The sequence below is a fragment of the Natrix helvetica genome, assembly GCF_964273705.1.
Source record: "Natrix helvetica genome assembly, chromosome: 6".
Lineage (NCBI taxonomy): Eukaryota > Metazoa > Chordata > Lepidosauria > Squamata > Natricidae > Natrix > Natrix helvetica.
The window spans coordinates 1,335,668-1,353,650 of record NC_138553.1 but is presented as its reverse complement, the minus strand read 5'-3'; the positions used below and the strand labels follow the sequence as shown (position 1 = coordinate 1,353,650).

Here is a 17,983-nt window from a genome sequence, read left to right as displayed (position 1 = left end):
GGAGGGAGGGAGGGAGGAAGAATGATTTAAGCATTACATTTTATAACATGTGGTTGGATTCATTTCTGGAACTCCAGCTACAAACTACAGTGAGAACTCAATTCTGATTTCTCTTCCTGACTAGCTTCCTTTCAATGCAGAATGAAGTTAGTTAGCTTTGCCCTCTTCCTTCCGCTTTGTCCCCCTAAATGAACCCTGTGCCAGCTAACAAGTCCCAGTTGTGAGTTTTCCCCAAGAGGGTTGCTGCTGCGTTTCCTCCCAGCTCTACTCCCTGCAGGAATATTCTCAAGGTCTGCACACCAAGGCACATTTCCCCCCATGAGTTACCACTTGTCACAGATAATGCAGGAACCAGGAGTGCTGCTTCTGTTGTGAGAATGAACTTCTAAACATCTCCCTTCCTGCTCTGTGGGCTGAGTTTTGGCTGAGCCAGCTCTCAGCTCTTTGTGTCCAAATCCAATGTTGGGAGAACTTGGGGAGAAGGTGACGCCTCTTCTGCCACAGCTGATGTCTTCTGAGGGTGGGTTAACCAGTACAGGTGAGTCACTTTCTGGTCCATCCAGCATCCTGAATTTCAACTTGGAAGGGAACAGAGGTAGTGTCCTATGAAGACTTTTAGGAAGGTCAACAAGGGTAGGTGTCTTCTGTGTTGAAACTGAGAATAAGTCAGGCGTTCATCTCCCATGGAGATTACAACATGTCCAAGGGCATAATTTGGGCTGGGCTGAGTCCCACATTTATTGATAGAATTTAAAGAATTTACTGAGATTAGCAGGGAGAAGGAACCCTGAAATGGAGAAAATGTGACCACAGCTGAATGAGCTGTGCTTCAATCAATCAGAATAGAGCGGGAAGGGACCTTTGAGGTCTTCTAGTCCAACCCTCTGCTCAAGCAGGTGACTCTAGACCATCCCAGACAAAGGGCTGTCCAGTGTCTTCTTAAAAATCTCCCAGGTTGGAGCATCCACAACTTCTGTTCCACTGTTAGGAAGTTTCTTCTTAATTTCAGGTTGCTTTTCTCCTTGATGAGTTGCCATCCCTTCTTTGCCTTCTGATGCTGTGGAAGATAAGTTGACCCCCTCTTCCTTGTGGCAGCTTCTCAAATACCGGAATACTACTCTCATGTCCCCACTAGTCCTTCTTTTTTCTAGACTGGCCATACCCAACTCCTGCAACCGTTCTTCATCTGTTTTTTCTCCAGACTTTTAATCATCTTAATTGCCCTTCTTTTTTTTCAAAGTCTCAACATTTGTTTTGTAATGTGATGACAAAAACTAGATATAGTATTCGAGGTGTCATCTTACTAAGGCTTTATAAAGTGGTACTAAGACTTCATGTGATTTTGATTCTATGATTGTGTTTATACAACCCAGGATTGTATCAGCTTTTTTGGCTGCTGCTGCACATAACTGGCTCGTGTTTAAGTGATTGTCCACTAGGACTCCATGGTCCCTCTTACAGTGACTGTTCTTGAGCCAGGTTTGGTTTCCTTGCCTAGGTGTAGAACCTTGCTTTTCTCCTCATTAAATTTTATGTTGTTGGATAGGGGCCGTCATTCAAGTCTGTCAAGACCTTTAGCTTGTCTTCTGGGATATTGGCTATTCCTGCCAATTTAGTGTCACCTGCAAACTTGATGAGTTCCCCTTCTATTCCCTCACCTAAGTCATTTATTAAGATAATGAAGAGTATTTAACCTTTGTGGTACCCCACTGTTTCCTTCTTTCCATGTAGATTAAAGATGACTCACTGAGTACGCTTTTCAGCCAGCTACAGACACATCTGGTGGTGATGCTGTCTATCCCACATTTTTCTAGCTTACCAAGAAGTAGGTTGTGGTCCACTTTGTCAAATGCCTTACTGAAGTCTAAGTATACTACGTCCACAGCATTTTGCTGCTCTGCTAATTTATCACTCTGTGCAAGAATGAAATAAGATTGGTTTGGCATGATCTGTTTTTAACAAACCCATGCTGGCTATTAGTTAATTTGTTTCTAGATGTTCACAGATCTGTTTTTTGATTATTTTCCCCCAGTATCTTCCCAGGTATTAATGTTAGGCTGATTGGTCTCCATTTTCCTAGATCTGTCCCCCCACTCCTTTTAAAATGGAAGCACATCAGCTCTTTTCTAATTCTCTGGTAGTTCCCCAGTGCGCCAAGATTTTTTAATTATATGATACAATGCTTCTGATATAACATCTGCCAGCTCCTTCAGAACTCTGGGGTGTAATCCATCAGGTCACAGTGATTTATATTCATCAAAATCTGACAATGCTCTCTTAACGTTTGCTTGCTTTTTTAATTTTTATTTCTAGTCTGTCTTTTACTGTTATGGTCTATAGTTTGTTTTTGAGTGAAGACTGAGGCAAAGAATGAGTTGAGCAGCTCTGCTTTCTCTCTGCTGCCTGTCACTTCCTTGCCGTCTTCTCTCTTTAGTGGACTGGCTGTTTCCTTGACATCACCCTGGTGCTGATTCTAATTCAAAACAACAGAATAATAGAGCTGGGAAGGGTGTTGGCTCTGCTCAATGGTTTTGATGCCAAACTTGGAAAGGATGTTCCTTGGAGTTTCTCAGCCTGACAAAATCCCCAAGAACCAAGAAGGAAGGAAAGGGCAGGGAAGGAAAGAAGGAAGGAAGGAAGGACCCACAACATCCACCTCTACCTATTTGGCCCGCAATGCAGGTTATCTTCAGTTATAAGGAATCCCTCAAATTTCATTCTGCACAGATCGAAAGAGAAATCTCTTCCTCATTGTGCTTCTTCCGTGTGTTTCTCTCTCTTCCCAGCTGCCCCCTTTCTTCCTCATGGATTCACAGAACAAAACCAAAGGGACAGAATTCATCCTCCTTGGATTCTCCAGCCTTTTGAGCCACCAGGTCCACCTTTTCCTGGTTTTCCTGGCTGCCTATTTGGCCACGCTGATGGGCAACCTCATGATCATAACCCTGGTTCTCCTGGATTCCTGCCTTCACACCCCCATGTACTTCTTCCTCAGCCAGCTCTCCTGCTTGGATATCTGCCTTTCTTCTGTGGTGGTACCAAAGATCCTGGTGAACCTCCTATGCCAGCAGCACACCATCTCCTACAACCAGTGCCTGGCACAAGCCTTCCTCCTGATTGGCTTTGCGGGATGTGAGCCGGCACTGCTGGCCGTCATGGCCTATGACCGCTACGCTGCCATCTGCCAACCTTTGCACTATGCCCACCTGATGAGGGGCAAGTTGTGCGTCCAGCTATCTGTGGCCATCTGGCTCTGGGGCTTCCTGGACTCAGCTATCTACACTGCTCTGGCCTCCAGGTTGGAGTTTTGTGGAAACCACCAGATTCCTCACATCTTTTGTGATGGCCCCCCATTACTGAAAATTGCCTGCAGTGACACTTTGGTCAATGAGTTGGCCACACACATCACTGGCACCTTGGTGGGCCTTGTTCCTCTTCTGCTCATCATCCTGTCCTATGTCTACATTTTGTCCTCCATCCTGCAGATCCGCTCCAAGATCGGCAGGCGCAAAGCCTTCTCCACCTGCGCTTCACACCTTGCTGTAGTGACGCTCTTTGTGGGAAATGCTTTTGTGAACTACAACCAGCCCAGTGCTGGCTACTCTCTAGAGGTGGACACCTTCATCTCCACCATGTTTTGCATCGTCACCCCCATGCTGAACCCTTTGATCTATACTCTCCGCAACAAGGAGGTGAAGGGGGCCATGAAGAAGCTTCTCCGCTGCTGGAGAACAGCATAATTTTTGCTCATTTATTCATGATCAACATTCCTTTTTTTTTTCATATAAATTTTATTTTTTTTCTTTAAAAAAGACAAAACAACACATACAGAACAAGAGCAAGGAGGGGAAAAAACACAATTTCATCAAGCATGTTGTTTGGTTACAAGTTTTTGTGCAACGGTTTTTACAATTAAGAATAAAGTCACTGATTATCCATTAAACATAATTAAATATTTCATTGAGCATTGTGTGTTCAAGTTAACATTAATATTCTTTCATTTGTGACAACCCTTGTTTCCTTACATCCATAATTATCTACTAGGTAACAATAAGTCTTTATAAAATTATATCACCAATCTCTAAAAAATAAGGATAAAGATTAAGTCAAAAAAATTCTCATTAGTTCATATAAGACATTTCTACTTTCCATTAGCCATAGAATTTCCAATCATCCACAACTCCGAATATAATTTTCCATTATTATTTGTCAATCCATGTGGTCATTAAGCATTTCAGTCTATATTTATACCCATTATTCATTACATCATCATTATTCCATTTTATATTATAAAATAGTCACCAGCTACAATCATACCTAACAGTTTAAATCATCTCACTCTTATACATTAAGTACATTATTATTCTTATATCGTATAAGTAAGTAGTCTGTTTCATAGTAAAAGCTTAACACCTATATAAAAAGAGAGAAAAGAAAGGAAATTTGTTTCACAACATTAAGTATAGCTTTCTATTATTATTACATATAAGATAAGATAAAGGAGAGAAAAAAAATTCATTTCCAGGTTTTTTTATCCAACCATTGATAAAACAAATCCCATACTTTATAGAATTGCTCATCCTCTAGTTCTCTAATTTCAAATGTAAGTTTACTCATTTCAGCACAGTCCATTATTTTTCGAACAATTTCTTCCTCTGTTGGTAATTTCTCATTTTTCCAGTTTTTAGCAAATACAATTCTAGCAGCTGTTAACACATTTATGATCAAATATTTCAAGTCCTTATTGTATATTTCTGGTATTATTCCCAGTAAGAAAAGTTCTGGTTTCAAGTCTATATGTTTATGTATCATTTTCTCCAACCACATGTGTATTTTAGTCCAGTATCTTTTAGCTTCCGGACAAGTCCACCACATGTGGTAGAATGTGCCCGGCGTATGTTGACATTTCCAGCATTTTTCAGACTTATTCTTCGACATTCTTGCTATTCTCGATGGGGATAAGTGCCACCTATAAAACATCTTATACAAGTTCTCTTTATATGCAGTTGACATTGTCATTTTAAACGATCAACATTCCTTGTGCTGTCTGGCAAGAACCCATGGGGGGGAGGGTTGTTATCCTTTGCTGTTGGAATATTCTGCTATGCGGATATGAAGAGGGTCTGTTAAGAAATTCTTATATCCTCTTTACTTTAGCTTCTTTTCTATTTTATCTCATCCAAAATAGTTTGCATTTTCTCTTGACTCTTTTTTTTTAAAAAAAACTCACTATTATATTGTGTAAAATAAGTTGCTGTGTTGGTGAGATGGTTAACGAACAAACCGAATGAATAAATGAACAAATGACAGGTTTATTTGCACCCCAAACTATTTTGAAATCAGTACCTTTATTTACATTATTAAAAAAAAAACATTTTGGATTTCTCTTTGCTATTCTGCAATAACATTCCACATCCTCTCCCTCTGTAGCAGAAGGATGGGAACCTTGAACCTTTTATGACCCGTGGACACTACTATCAGCCTCACAGCATAAACCAGGAGTATAAACAAGGGCTTTCTGAGGTCCCCCACTTCCAGTAGACACATCAGCCTCTGCTTTGCTTACTTGCTATCGGCTGCCATAGAAACGGGGAGGGTGGGGGCATGGTATTTGGGATGGGAGTTAATGGCACAGGAGGTGATGTGGCAAAGGGAGTTTTCTTCTCAACATCTTCTGTGCATGCTGACGGTCAGTGTTTGGACCTGGTCAAGGCCGATCCTCCTGCATACCAACGCGATGGTGCTGTCTGGAGATGCAACCCACATGACACCTTAGGGAGTTGCAGATTGGACACTGGGGTGGGTGTCGTTAGCGGGAGGGGGCTGGGTTATCGTTTGATATGTACATGTTTGTGCCTTTCTGACTCAGATCTTGCTTTACTATCGCTGCTATCTTTTCATAACCAGTAAAAGTACTTTTTAATTCCACAAACAATGGAGTTGGGAGTTTTCTTTCTTGGTTCCTGAAGGAGGCATGGCTGACACCTGCTCTGCAAGGGGGTAAAAGTCCCTTATAGGGTGCAGGAGCCAAAGGAGCGGAAGATTTAGGCACAAGGAGAGAGTGAGAACAATTAACCAGAGGAACAACTTGCCTCCAGAAGCTGTGGGTGTTCCAACACTGGAGGTTTTTAAGAAGACACTGGGCAATCATTTCTCTGGAATGATATGGGGTCTCCTGCTTGAGCAGGGGGTTGGACTAGAAGACCTCTACGGTCCCTTCCAACTCTGTTCTTCTGTTATTTAATGACCTGTGCAAAGGATATTCTGATGCTGCTTGAGTGCATTTTTGCCTGCAAAGTTTACAATACAATACAATAGTAGAGTTGGAAGGGACCTTGGAGGTCTTCTAGTCCAACCCCCTGCCTAGGCAGGAAACCCTATACCGTTTCAGACAAATAGCTATCCAACATCTTCTTAAAGACTTCCAGTGTTGGGGCATTCACAACTTCTGGAGGCAATTTCTGTTCCACTGATTAATTGTTCTCACTGTCAGGAAATTTCTCCTCAGTTCTAAGTTGCTTCTCTCCTTGATTAGTTTCCACCCATTGCTTCTTGTTCTACCCTCAGGTGCCTTGGAGAATAGTTTGACTCCCTCTTCTTTGTGGCAACCCCTGAGATATTGGAAGACTGCTATCATGTCTCCCCATGTCCTTCTTTCTCTTAAGCTGAACATACCCAGTTCCTGCAACCGTTCTTCCTATGTTTTAGTCTCCAGTCCCCTAATCCTCTTTGTTGCTCTTCTCTGCACTCTTTCCAGAGTCTCCACATCTTTTCTACATCGTGGCGACCAGAACTGAATGCAGTATTCCAAGTGTGGCCTTACCAAGGCATTATAAAGTGGTATTAACACTTCACGTGATCTTGATTCTATCCCTCTGTTGATGCAGCCTAGAACTGTGTTGGCTTTTTTGGCAGCTGCTGCACACTGCTGGCTCATATTTAAATTATGCTTTGCTGAGTCCAGGTGTGCCAATTTCCAAAGGTCCTTTTAAAAAGCCAGCTGAATTCCTCCTGCCTCCCAGGATGTAGCTTGAGGATTGTGTGTTTTTTTACAATGCAGGCAACAAGGCCATAGAGGCGGTAAAGTAGGGCCCCGATTTTAATCAGATCGCAAGGCAGGAGATGCAGTCACTGCAGAGATTCCACCACAGAAGCTGGCAGCTTTCAGCCTCCGGTTTCAGCAGCATGAGCAAATAGGGAGCCTTGCCATGGGATAAAATCAGGAAACATTTATTCAGATTCAAGAAGTATCTGGGGAAGAGACCCAGTTTGGGGTCAGCATGGGCAAACCGGGTGTTCCTGAAAAGCAATGGGGCAGAGATTAAGCAAGGCCATTAATTTGTGCTAGTGTGGATCTCACCCAAACCACACAAACTTTGGCAATTACCACTGTTCAAGCATGTTCAGGAAAGGAATTATTAATGGAGCAGGTCAGCAGAAATAGTTGCATTTGCTATTCTGCATGAAACTTGTAGATGCAATCTGGCTGCAGGAAAAAGGGAAGTTTGAAAAAACACAAGCTGCAAATGATAAAATTTGGAGTCCAAAAAGGAAAATAATTATGGATGGTAGTAAAGCAAAATTAGGCAGGCGAAAGAATTGAAACAGAGGCCCAAGAGATAACTGGCCACTATGCCAGTTAGGAACAGGGACGGTTGGAGAGGAAGCAATGGGTCTGTAACCCAAGTCAGTTACAATTTATTGTCATCACCCATGTTTGCAATGCAGGTGTCAACTGGTGAAGCATTTCCATGTCTGTTATCAAGTTGACATTGGAGGAAAGGAGGGAGGTGTAAGTCAGGGAGATATTGAAGAGGCAAAAGATCCTTCTGGAAATACCTTGAAAAGCGCATCGCAGGTAGTTGGGAGAAAGTTCTCCAAATCTCTCCCCCCCTTTCCACTTTAAATGATTAAATCAGATTGAGGACATTTTTCCAAGATATACATCTTTTATTCTAAGCATTCTACTCATCATCTTGCTCCATTCATAGCACCACACAGCCTTCTCCTTGTAGTTATACTATTATAATCTAGAATTTTCAAATAATGGGATTTTCCCAAATCCTTGATTGGCTACCAAACAGAGGATGTAGATTCAATAATTTTTGCTCATCATTTTATAAAATCTGAAACAACCGTAGGGAGGTGAAAGTCAGGGGAACATTGGAGAGGGAAAAGATCCTTCTGGAAATACCTTGAATATCGTATCACAGACAGGTGGGAGAAAGTTTTCCAGATCTTTTTTCCCATTTCTCCTTTAAGTAATTAAATCAAAATGAGGACATAGGAAGGAAGGATATGGCAGGCAGAGTCCAAAATGTCATTGAGCCAATCAACCTTATTGGAATTTACATCTACACAACCCCTCAGTCTGTAAAAATCATTGCTGGTGGTGAATACAAAAGGAGATACAGAGAGACTAGGAAGAAAATCAAGTTTTTCTTTCACTGCTTTCCAGGAGATGCATCATCTTTCTCCTGAGTGCCCAGAAGCTTTTGTAGGGCCCCTTTGACCTCCTTGTTTTGGAGGTTGTAGATTAGGGGGTTCAGCATGGGGGTGATGATACAACAGAGGATGGAGACCAGAGTGTCCACGCCCAAGGAGTAGCCGGCACTGGGATGGTTGTAATTCAAGTTGGCCATCCCAAAGTAGACGATGACGGTAATCAAGTGGGCAGCACAGGTGGAGAAGGTCTTTCTCCTTCCACTGTTAGAACAGATCTTCAGAATTGTAGATAAGATGTAGACGTAGGAAATAACAATAAGGAGGAAAGGGCTGAGACCCACAAAGACAGTTGCTGTGTGAAGAGTCATCTCATTGACATAAGTATCACTGCAAGCAATTTTCAAGAGAGGTGGGACATCGCAGAAGATGTGATGGATCTGGTTGTTGCCACCGAAGGCCAAATCAGTGGCCAGTGCAGTGTGAATGGCAGAGTTAACCGTGCCCAGATCCATGAAGCTATAGCCAGAGGACTCGCACCCTAGTACTCATAAGTTGTGTATAGTGCAGAGATTCACAGATGGCTGCATAGCGGTCGTGGGCCATCACGGCCAGCAATGCACATTCAGTTCCCGCAAAGCTCATGAGGAAGAATAGTGCAGAGATTCTTCCTTTCCCTGTGTGCCCCCTTCCCTTTCAACTGTTGCGACTTTACAGACCAGGATAAGCAGAGAGCGCAGGAAGGCAATCCAGTTTTCCTTCACTGCTTTCCAGGAGATGCATCTTTCATCTCCTGAATGCCCAGAAGTTTTAGCAGGGCCCCTTTGACCTCCTTGTTTCGGAGGCTGTAGATTAGGGGGTTCAGCATGGGGGTAATAATACAATAGAGGATGGAGACCAAAGTGTCCATGCCCAAGGAGTAGCCCGCACTGGGACGGTTGTAATTCAAGTTGATCATCCCATAGAAGAGAATGACGGTGACCAGGTGGGCAGCACAGGTGGAGAAGGTCTTTCTCCTTCCACTGTTAGAACGGATTTGCAGAATGGACGATAAGATGTAGAAATATGAAATGACAACAAGGAGGAAAGGACACAGCCCTACAAAGACACTTGCTGTGTGAAGAGCCATCTCATTGATATAAGTGTCACTGCAAGCTATTTTCAAGATTGGAGGGACATCGCAGAAGATATGATGTATCTTGATGTCTCCACAGAAGGCCAAATCAGTGGCCAGTGCAGTGTGAATGACAGAGTCAACCATGCCCCAGATCCATGAAGCGGTAGCCAGAGGGACACGCACCCACTTACCCATGAGTTGAGTATAACGCAAAGGTTCGCAGATGGCCGCATAGCGGTCGTAGGCCATCACGGCCAGCAGTGCGCATTCAGTTCCCGCAAAGGTCATGAGGAAGAACATCTGGGCCATGCACTCGCTGTAGGAGATGGTGGGCTGCTGGCGCAGGAGGTTCACCAGGACGGTGGGGAGGGTGACCGAGGAATAGCAAATGTCTAAGCAGGACAGATGGCTGAGGAAATAGTACATGGGACTGTGGAGGCGTGAATCCACCTGGATCAAGATGAGTATGACCGAGTTGGCCACCAAGGTGATGAGGTAGATGGTCAGAAAGAGCAGAAAGAAGAAAGGTTGACCTCTGGGCATGCCGGAGAAACCCAGGAACAGGAATTCGGTCACCTGCAGGGTCTGGTTGCCACCTTCCATCAGGTCCCTCAAAGTTAGCTGCAGGGAAAAGATTGGAAAATGAATTTAAGAGGGAGTGATGGAAATATGCACATTCCTCGTAATAATCATGAAACACAAAGAGATGAAAACATCACCATTTGTGATAACTTCCCATTAATTAAATTAAAAAGACTACAGTCATTAATTCCTCTTAAAAGAGCCAAGCCAAGCTTGTTCTCTTTGGGAAAAAAACATAGTTGAGCAGAAATGGATTTCCTGATCCATTGACTTCAATAGGAGCAGGAGGAAAATTGACTCTCTGACTCGTGTTTAGGTTGACTATCAAGTTGACCGTTTTGTGGTTCAAAGGTGGAGCCCACAGGAATTGCAGTAAAACTCCCCTTTCTAAAGCAACTGCACAAGGATGGATTCACTTACTTGGGGTCCTCTGATCAGAGTTGACTTTGGGGTTGAAGGTGAGATAGCTCTTTATGGTCACTCAGAAGGAAGCAGCATCTCCAGGGGCGTCCAGGGGCCTGACCATCTCTGGCTGGTTGAGCTGTCATGGGAGACCAAGGACAAGCAACCTGGTGGGAAAGTCTGGAATCAAACTCAGGACCCCAAAACCCATCATCCACCCTCACTGCAGTACTTGCTGCACAGTGCGGACTGGAGGAATTCTCTCCTGAGTGTAAGAGGAGGGATTCCCACAGAGAAAAGGAGGGATTCCTCTTGATACATTTGGGGGAAGGAGGAGAAAGCGATGCAGTCATGTGGAGGCATAACTAATAGGCGATGTGAATTCAGAGATTGACAGTGATCCAACCTCAAGTTCATTCTCCTGTCTTCTGCTGCTATTGTCCTCAAGACAAAACTCACTGTCTTAATATAAATAGAAATATCAGCCAGATTTCCATAGAAGGTTTGATAAAGCTTTCTGAGAACGGGAAGTTTTCACAGACGTGAGGACTTTCAGGTTCACCCCAGCTACACACACACTCCTTCTGGTTTCTGTTGGGCTACCACACACCCCTTCCTCTACGTATTTTCTTTCCTTACAAGAGTTTTGGGGGGGAAGGTTTGAAATCAAAGCATTGGGAAGAAGCTTCGCAAGCAAGCGGGAACCCCTGGACTTCTCCAAGAACATCTGGGGGGACTGAACTTTGCTTTGCATGATTAGCCTTCATTGGGGAGGGGGAGATACTTCTGGGGATGTTCATGTCCTTTCAGTGAGGGGGGAGCAGTTCATGACATCTCTGTCCCTCCTGTTAACTCTCCCCAGAAGCAATGTGATTCACATGTTATGTATGAGCTGATATCCCAAATGAAACAAGTCTCCCCTTTCTTGGTAAGTGGGTTGTGTGAAGTATCAACCATGAAGAGATGTTCCTCCTGGGATTTATTCTGTCACTCTCTGCAACCACAATCCAAACTCCTCCAGGTGACCCCAACCCTCCTTTCGATGGACCAGTGAGGCGCTCATTTTCTCCTTGCTTTGATCAATGACCGCCTAATGTTGGTCCTCAGGAGGAATCCAGGACCATCTGAGCTTCTTCTCCTGACCAGCAAATCCTCCTCTGGAATTTCTCTTCCTCACCTCACCCCCCCCAAATCCCCGTTGCTTCCCCTCCACTGCTAGGCTCTTTCCAAATTCCTTTCCTTCACATGCAACCTCTTCCTCAAGCCCGTGTAGAAAGGGGCTTTCACTGGTGTGTCTGTGTGTGTGTGTGTGTGTGTGTGTGTGTGTGTGTGTGTGTGAGCGTCCCTGTGTAAAGAGGAGAGGAAGAGGCATGGGGAGTTTGGTGCTCAGTAGGTGACCCAAGAGTCCCATCCCAAAATATCTGACTTGACACCAAGAACTGAATTGCCACCATTCTCATGTTTAGGATCAGGAAGTCTCCTGGGAGAGGATCCAGGTCCTTGGCTGTCTCCTCACCACCAATACTTTATTTTAGAAATCACCCCCCTCTCTTGGAGATCAGAAAAGAATGAGACTTTACTGAACAGCCTGAATCAGATGCAATTTATGAACCTTACAGAGCAACCGTAAAAGACTTATTTTAAAAGGGTGCATGATAAATATCTCCTTCAGCATCCCACCCACCCACCAAGGTTCCCTGCTGCAGAAGGACCCAGGTCTGAGCTCCTTTGCTATGACCTTTCTTTGTGGCCTCCTCACCTTGTAACGGCCTCCAGGATGAAGCTGGCGTGTCGGGCTGCTCTCCCTCCTTCTGCTGCTGCAGTTTTGGGAAGGGAAGTGGCAAGGAAGCTCCCTCAGTGACTGTCTATGGGATCCAACGGTGCTACCAAGAAGGGGAGTGGGAGAGAAAGGGAGGGAGGAATTGGCCAGGTCCTCCTGGTATCCGCTTCTGACATGGGGAGGTCTCTGCTTCTTCCTCCGAGCCTCTTTGAGGGATCCGGTGCCCCTAATCCTGTCTGTGTCACCCTCAGAGCCAAATGTTGGCTAAAGAAGAGAGATGGTTTCTACGGCATTCTGAATGTCCCTGAAGATCAATATGCACCACAAGCAGAAAAGCAAAGTAGTTGCACCCGAGGGATTTCTCCCTGAGAAAGTTGGAGTGAAAGGCAAAGGGTGGGAGCTCAAACTCAGGACAACATCCACACCCAGAAGGAGGGACTCTCAGGGGAGAACCAAGTATCTTCTACTTCCAAGACTTGAGATGAAACTTTCTTTCCTAGCTAATGTAGATTCTCAATTTTCCTTGCTTAGAATCTTCTACATGCATTGGACTTTCGTTACCATAATGTCTCAGTCTGTACGGCTTTATGGGTGAATTATGGGTATTCCAAATAGAATAGAAGAGAATAGCAGAGTTTGAAAGGACCTTGGAGGTCTTCTAGTCCAACCCCCTGCCTATGCAGGAAACCTTACATCACTTCAGACAAATGGCTATCTTCTTAAAAACGTCCAGTGTTGGAGCATTCACAACTTCTGGAGGGAAGTTGTTCCACTGATTAATTGTTCTAGCTGTCAGGAAATTATTCCTCAGTTCTAGGTTGTTTCTCTCCTTGTTTAGTTTCCACCCATTGCTTCTTGTCCTTCAGGTGCCTTGGAGAATAGCTTGACTCCCTCTTCTTTGTGGCAACCCCTGAGATATTGGAAGACTGCTATCATGTCTCCCCTAGTCCTTCTTTTCATTCAACTCGACATACCCAGTTCCTGCAACCGTTCCTCATATGTTTTAGTCTCCAGTCCCCTAATCCTCTTTGTTGCTCTTCTATGCACTCTTTCCAGAGTCTCCACATCTTTTTTATAGCGTGGTGACCAAAACTGAATGTAGTATTCCAAGTGTGGCCTTACCAAGGCATTGTAAAGTGGTATTAACCCTTCACGTGATCTTGATTCTCTCCCTCTGTTGATGTAGCATAGAACTGTGTTGGCTTTTTTGGCAGCTGCTATTCAACACCAACTTGAAGAGTCCGAGGCAGGGACAGCCTTGCTGTAGTAGAGAGCTTTGGGCTGCAATGGAGCAAGAGAGGTAGGCGTGCACCATGGAGATGTGCTTATATGATTTCTTGTGGTCACCTGCATTCTCCAGCATTCCCAAATACTATTGAAGGTAGAATAGATAATCTTTAGAAAGTTAACCTCTTCTCCAAGATAGGACAGGAAGCAATGGATGGAAACTAATCAAGGAGAGAAGCAACCTGGAATTAACAGTGAGAACAATTAACCCGTGGAACAACATGCCATCACTGGAGGTTTTTAAGAAGACACTAGACAGACAGTTACCTGAAATAGTATAGGTTCTCCTACTTGAGCAGGGGCTAGACTAGAAGACCTCTAAGGTCCCTTCCAGCTATTCTATTCCATTCTATTCCATTCCATTCTTAATTGATATTTTATCAGACATAGAACATCATAGAATAGCAGAGTTGGAAGGGACCTTGGAGGTCTTCTAGTCCAACCCACTGCCTAGGCAGGAAACCCTGCACCATTTCAGACAAATGGTTATCCAACATCTTCTTTTTTTTAATTGAAAAAGTTTTATACAAACAAATTTTCCCCCTTTTTACCCCTCCCGCCATATAATGTAAATCACATACAAATACTGTACCCCCTCCCCTCCCCCGTCTTAAAATAGATTTCTCATTCAAATATTGTACCCCCTCACCGCCCAACAATCATAATATAGGTTTCTCTTAAAGTAGCAATATCTCATTAATCCCATCTTCTAGATTAATTATGCATATATATTGCCCCGCCCTCCCCCCTAACCCTCCCCCACGCAATGCCCCATAGCCGCATCCCGAGGGAAGAGATGGTTTATAGCCAGGAGGAGAGGGGCTGTAGATATTACAAATACAATACAATACAATAGTAGAGTTGGAAGGGACCTTGGAGGCCTTCTAGTCCAACCCCCTGCCTAGGCAGGAAACCCTACAGATGGCTATCCAACATATTCTTAAAGACTTCCAGTGTTGGGGCATTCACAACTTCTGGAGGCAAGCTGTTCCACTGATTAATTGTTCTCACTGTCAGGAAATTTCTCCTTAGTTCTAGGTTTCTTCTCTCCTTGATTAGTTTCCACCCATTGCTTCTTGTTCTGTTTTCTGGTGCTTTGGAGAATAGTTTGACTCTCTCTTCTTTGGGGCATCCTCTGAGATATCGGAAGACTGCTATCATGTCTCCCGTAGTCCATTTTTTTTTTTTTACAATTTTTCAATTTTATTAACAAACGTAAAATACACACACACAAAACTTAGACGTACAACACATTTACACAGTGCAATACAAACAGGAGCTTCCTGTTCTTTCTAATAGCAATTATCAATCGATACCGCTCACCTTACATTATTTCCCCTTCTATTGTATTTCATTTGGATTTCACCATTCTTAACTCTCTTATTTTACTCATAACTATTATTTTTGAGTTTTGTTATATTCCTCATTGATTCTTGTTTCTTTCCTCCATCCACCTATACCATTTATCCCATATCTGGTAGAATTCTGATTCTTCTTTTCCCTGAATTTCTTTAGTTAGTTTGTCCATTTCAGCACAGTCCATCACCTTTCTTATTATTTCATCTTCGCTTGGAGTTAGTTTGTTTTTCCATTTCTGGGCAAAGGCAATCCTTGCCGCCGTAATTACATGTAGTATTAAATACTGGATTTCTTTTTTGTATTTTGCAGACATTATTCCTAATAAAAAAATTTCAGGTTTGCATTCTATTTTAATCCCCATTATTGCCTCCAGCCAATTTTTGATCTTTTTCCAAAAAATTTTAGCCTCCTCACAGGTCCACCATAAATGGTAATATGTTCCATGTATTGATTCACATTTCCAACATTTTGGGTAGGTATTTGTTGAGATTTTAGCTAACCTTTTTGGTGCCAGGTGCCATCTATAAAACATTTTGTACTGGTTTTCCTTGTATGCAACTGATAATGTCATTTTTAAGTTTGTTCCCCAAAATTTTTCCCATTTGTCTAATTCAATATTATAGCCAAAGTTAATTGTGGAATATTTTGCTGACACCCAGATCCCCAAGTATTTCATTTTCTTAGTTATTTGCATTCTGGTTGCTACTTCCAGTTCCTCTTCTTGCTTTTTTGTCATGTTCTTGGTTATCATTTTTGTTTTGTCTTTATTGATCTTTAGTCGTACCACTTCACAATATTCTTCTAATTTTTGAATTAATTTCAGGCTGGATTCTAATGGGTCCTCTAGAACAAATACTAAGTCATCGGCATAGGCTTGGGCCTTATATTCTTCATTTTTGAGTCTTAAACCTTTTATTCCCTGGTCCTTCCAAATTTCATTTAATAAAATTTCCAAAGTTAATATAAACAGCAAAAGAGAAAGGGGGCTGTCAAGGGGTAAATTGAGCCCTGTAAATTAACGAGGTATGAATCGTGGCATTTCCTTGAAGCATACTTTTTAAATAAGCAAAATAAACCCGAGATATATTCTAGGAAAAACATTTTATTGTAAATAAAGTAAAAACAAAACTTCCTAAGTTAATGATTACATTTTGGCAGAGTTCCTGTCTGCCTTGGCAGATGGACAAAAGAAAGTAAAGGGAAAGAAAGAATGTGTACATGCGCAGTGAAGCTGAGATAAGAGTCAATTCATTCTACCGTATAACTTAGAATGTAAGCACAGCTGGCAAACCAAATAAACGCAATGACACCCCTTCTTTTGCCAGTTGAGCGGACATCAGGTACATCATTAAATAAGGCACATCTTCTTACGCAGATACTCGTGTTGAGATGCTGGAAGTGGTTTGTTGAGCATGTCAGCAATTTGATCATGTGTAGATACATATTGCAATTTAACAAAACCCTGTTTTAATTGTTTTATGTTTTGATAACGGATGTCAATGTTTCTGGACCTAGAACCTGTGAAATGTGACTCAGAAATATAAACCATCAATTCATTATCTTCCATCATGGTGATCGGTCAAATCAGACATGTCCAGATATCTGTGATCAAAACATCAAACCATGTTAGAGAATTACATGCATCTGAAACACAAGCATATTCAGCTTCAGTAGATGAACAAGAAACAAAATTCTGTTTTCTCACTTGCCAGTAAACAGGACATCCATTTAGGAACATCATATAACCTGAAGTACTTTTGCATGATTTCTTATCACTTGCCCAATCAGAATCTGCATAACAACATAATTCTGCATAATCAGTATGTGTTGGTTCTAACAATAACTTCATATGTTTAGTGTGTTTCAGGTATTTCAATAACTTCTTAACGCATGTCCAATGAAACTGTTTTGCCTTACCTACATGTCGTGACAAGAGATTAACACTAAGTGCAATGTCGGGTTTGGTCCAACTACTAATGTACAACAGTGACCCAATGACTGAACACAGTGTTTGATCCTCGAACTCAGGACTTGATTCATGTGTCAAGTTGTGAAAATCTGTTTGCATGGGTGTCTTTGTTGTGTTAGCATCCTTCATGTTGCAATGATGCAAAATTTGTTCAATTTTATCCTCTTGTGAAAGACTAAACCCCTTCTGTGTCTTTTCAATTTGAACACCTAAGTAAGTGCTAATATGACCTAAAGATTTCAATGTGAAGTATCTCTGCAAAGCTTTAGCAAAAATCTCACTCATTTTCTTATTTGGACCAATATAAACAATATCATCAACATAAACAAGAATTATCTCATATGCATTGTTAGATCTTTTTGTGAACACACACTCATCGGTTTCGGACTTAATAAAACCCATTGAATTTAGTTTGCCAGTAAAACATAAGTACCACATTAAACCTGATTGTTTTAGACCATAAAGACTTTTGTTTAGAAACCAGGTATCCCCTTCTTGCTGTCGGAATCCTGGAGGGCCTCTTACGTAGATCTCTTCATCTAGGTCAGCATGTAAATAAGTCGGGTCCACATCGAACTGGAAAACTTCTAAACCAAGAATAGTTGCAGTGGTTAAAGCAATTTTTACACTCTCAGTTCTGACTGTCGGTGAGTAGGTGTTTGTGTAGTCCTCAGGATAACATTGAGCAAAACCCTGAGCTACAAGTCTGGCCTTGTACAATGACTCACCATTTGGCTTCTTTTTAATGTTGTAGACCCATCGAGTGCCAATGACTTTTTTGTTTGCTGGGGGTTTTGCAGATGTAAATACATTAAGTTTCTTTAAACTGTCCATTTCATCCTGCATTGCCTCATACCATACTCTCTTGCTCTGAATCAGGAAGATGCTTGATTTGTGGGAATGTATCAGGAGGAAGTGTAACATTGCAAATCAAAGGCAAAGGTGTTTTTGTCAGTTGCCATGAATATAGCTGTGGAGGGATTCCCTTTGTGACCCTCTTGGAATGTCTCGGAACAACAGTCCATTCTTCTTCTGCTTCGTCCTT

The 17,983-nt window shown here is 42.5% G+C and overlaps 3 protein-coding genes across 3 annotated transcripts; 1 reads left to right on the top strand and 2 right to left on the bottom strand.

The window, feature by feature from the left end:
• Window positions 1–2,804: 2,804 nt before the first annotated feature.
• On the top strand, window positions 2,805–3,740 carry LOC309394954 (olfactory receptor 5V1-like; the record flags this gene model as incomplete). Its single annotated transcript, XM_081958672.1, has 1 exon — window positions 2,805–3,740. The coding sequence occupies one exon, from the start codon at window positions 2,805–2,807 to the stop codon at window positions 3,738–3,740; it is 936 nt and encodes a 311-aa protein (XP_081814798.1).
• A 4,704-nt stretch (window positions 3,741–8,444) lies between these two features.
• LOC309394953 (olfactory receptor 5V1-like) lies at window positions 8,445–9,096 on the bottom strand (the record flags this gene model as incomplete). Its single annotated transcript, XM_081958671.1, is given in 3 exon segments — window positions 8,445–8,944; window positions 8,947–8,973; window positions 8,976–9,096. Coding segments are annotated over 3 exon segments (648 nt in total), but the record flags the coding sequence as incomplete, so codon positions are not given.
• A 106-nt stretch (window positions 9,097–9,202) lies between these two features.
• Window positions 9,203–10,162, bottom strand: LOC309394836 (olfactory receptor 5T7-like; the record flags this gene model as incomplete). The annotated part of the gene is made up of 1 exon (XM_081958462.1): window positions 9,203–10,162. One exon carries the CDS (start codon window positions 10,160–10,162, stop codon window positions 9,203–9,205), a length of 960 nt encoding a protein of 319 aa, XP_081814588.1.
• Between the last annotated feature and the right edge of the window lie 7,821 nt (window positions 10,163–17,983).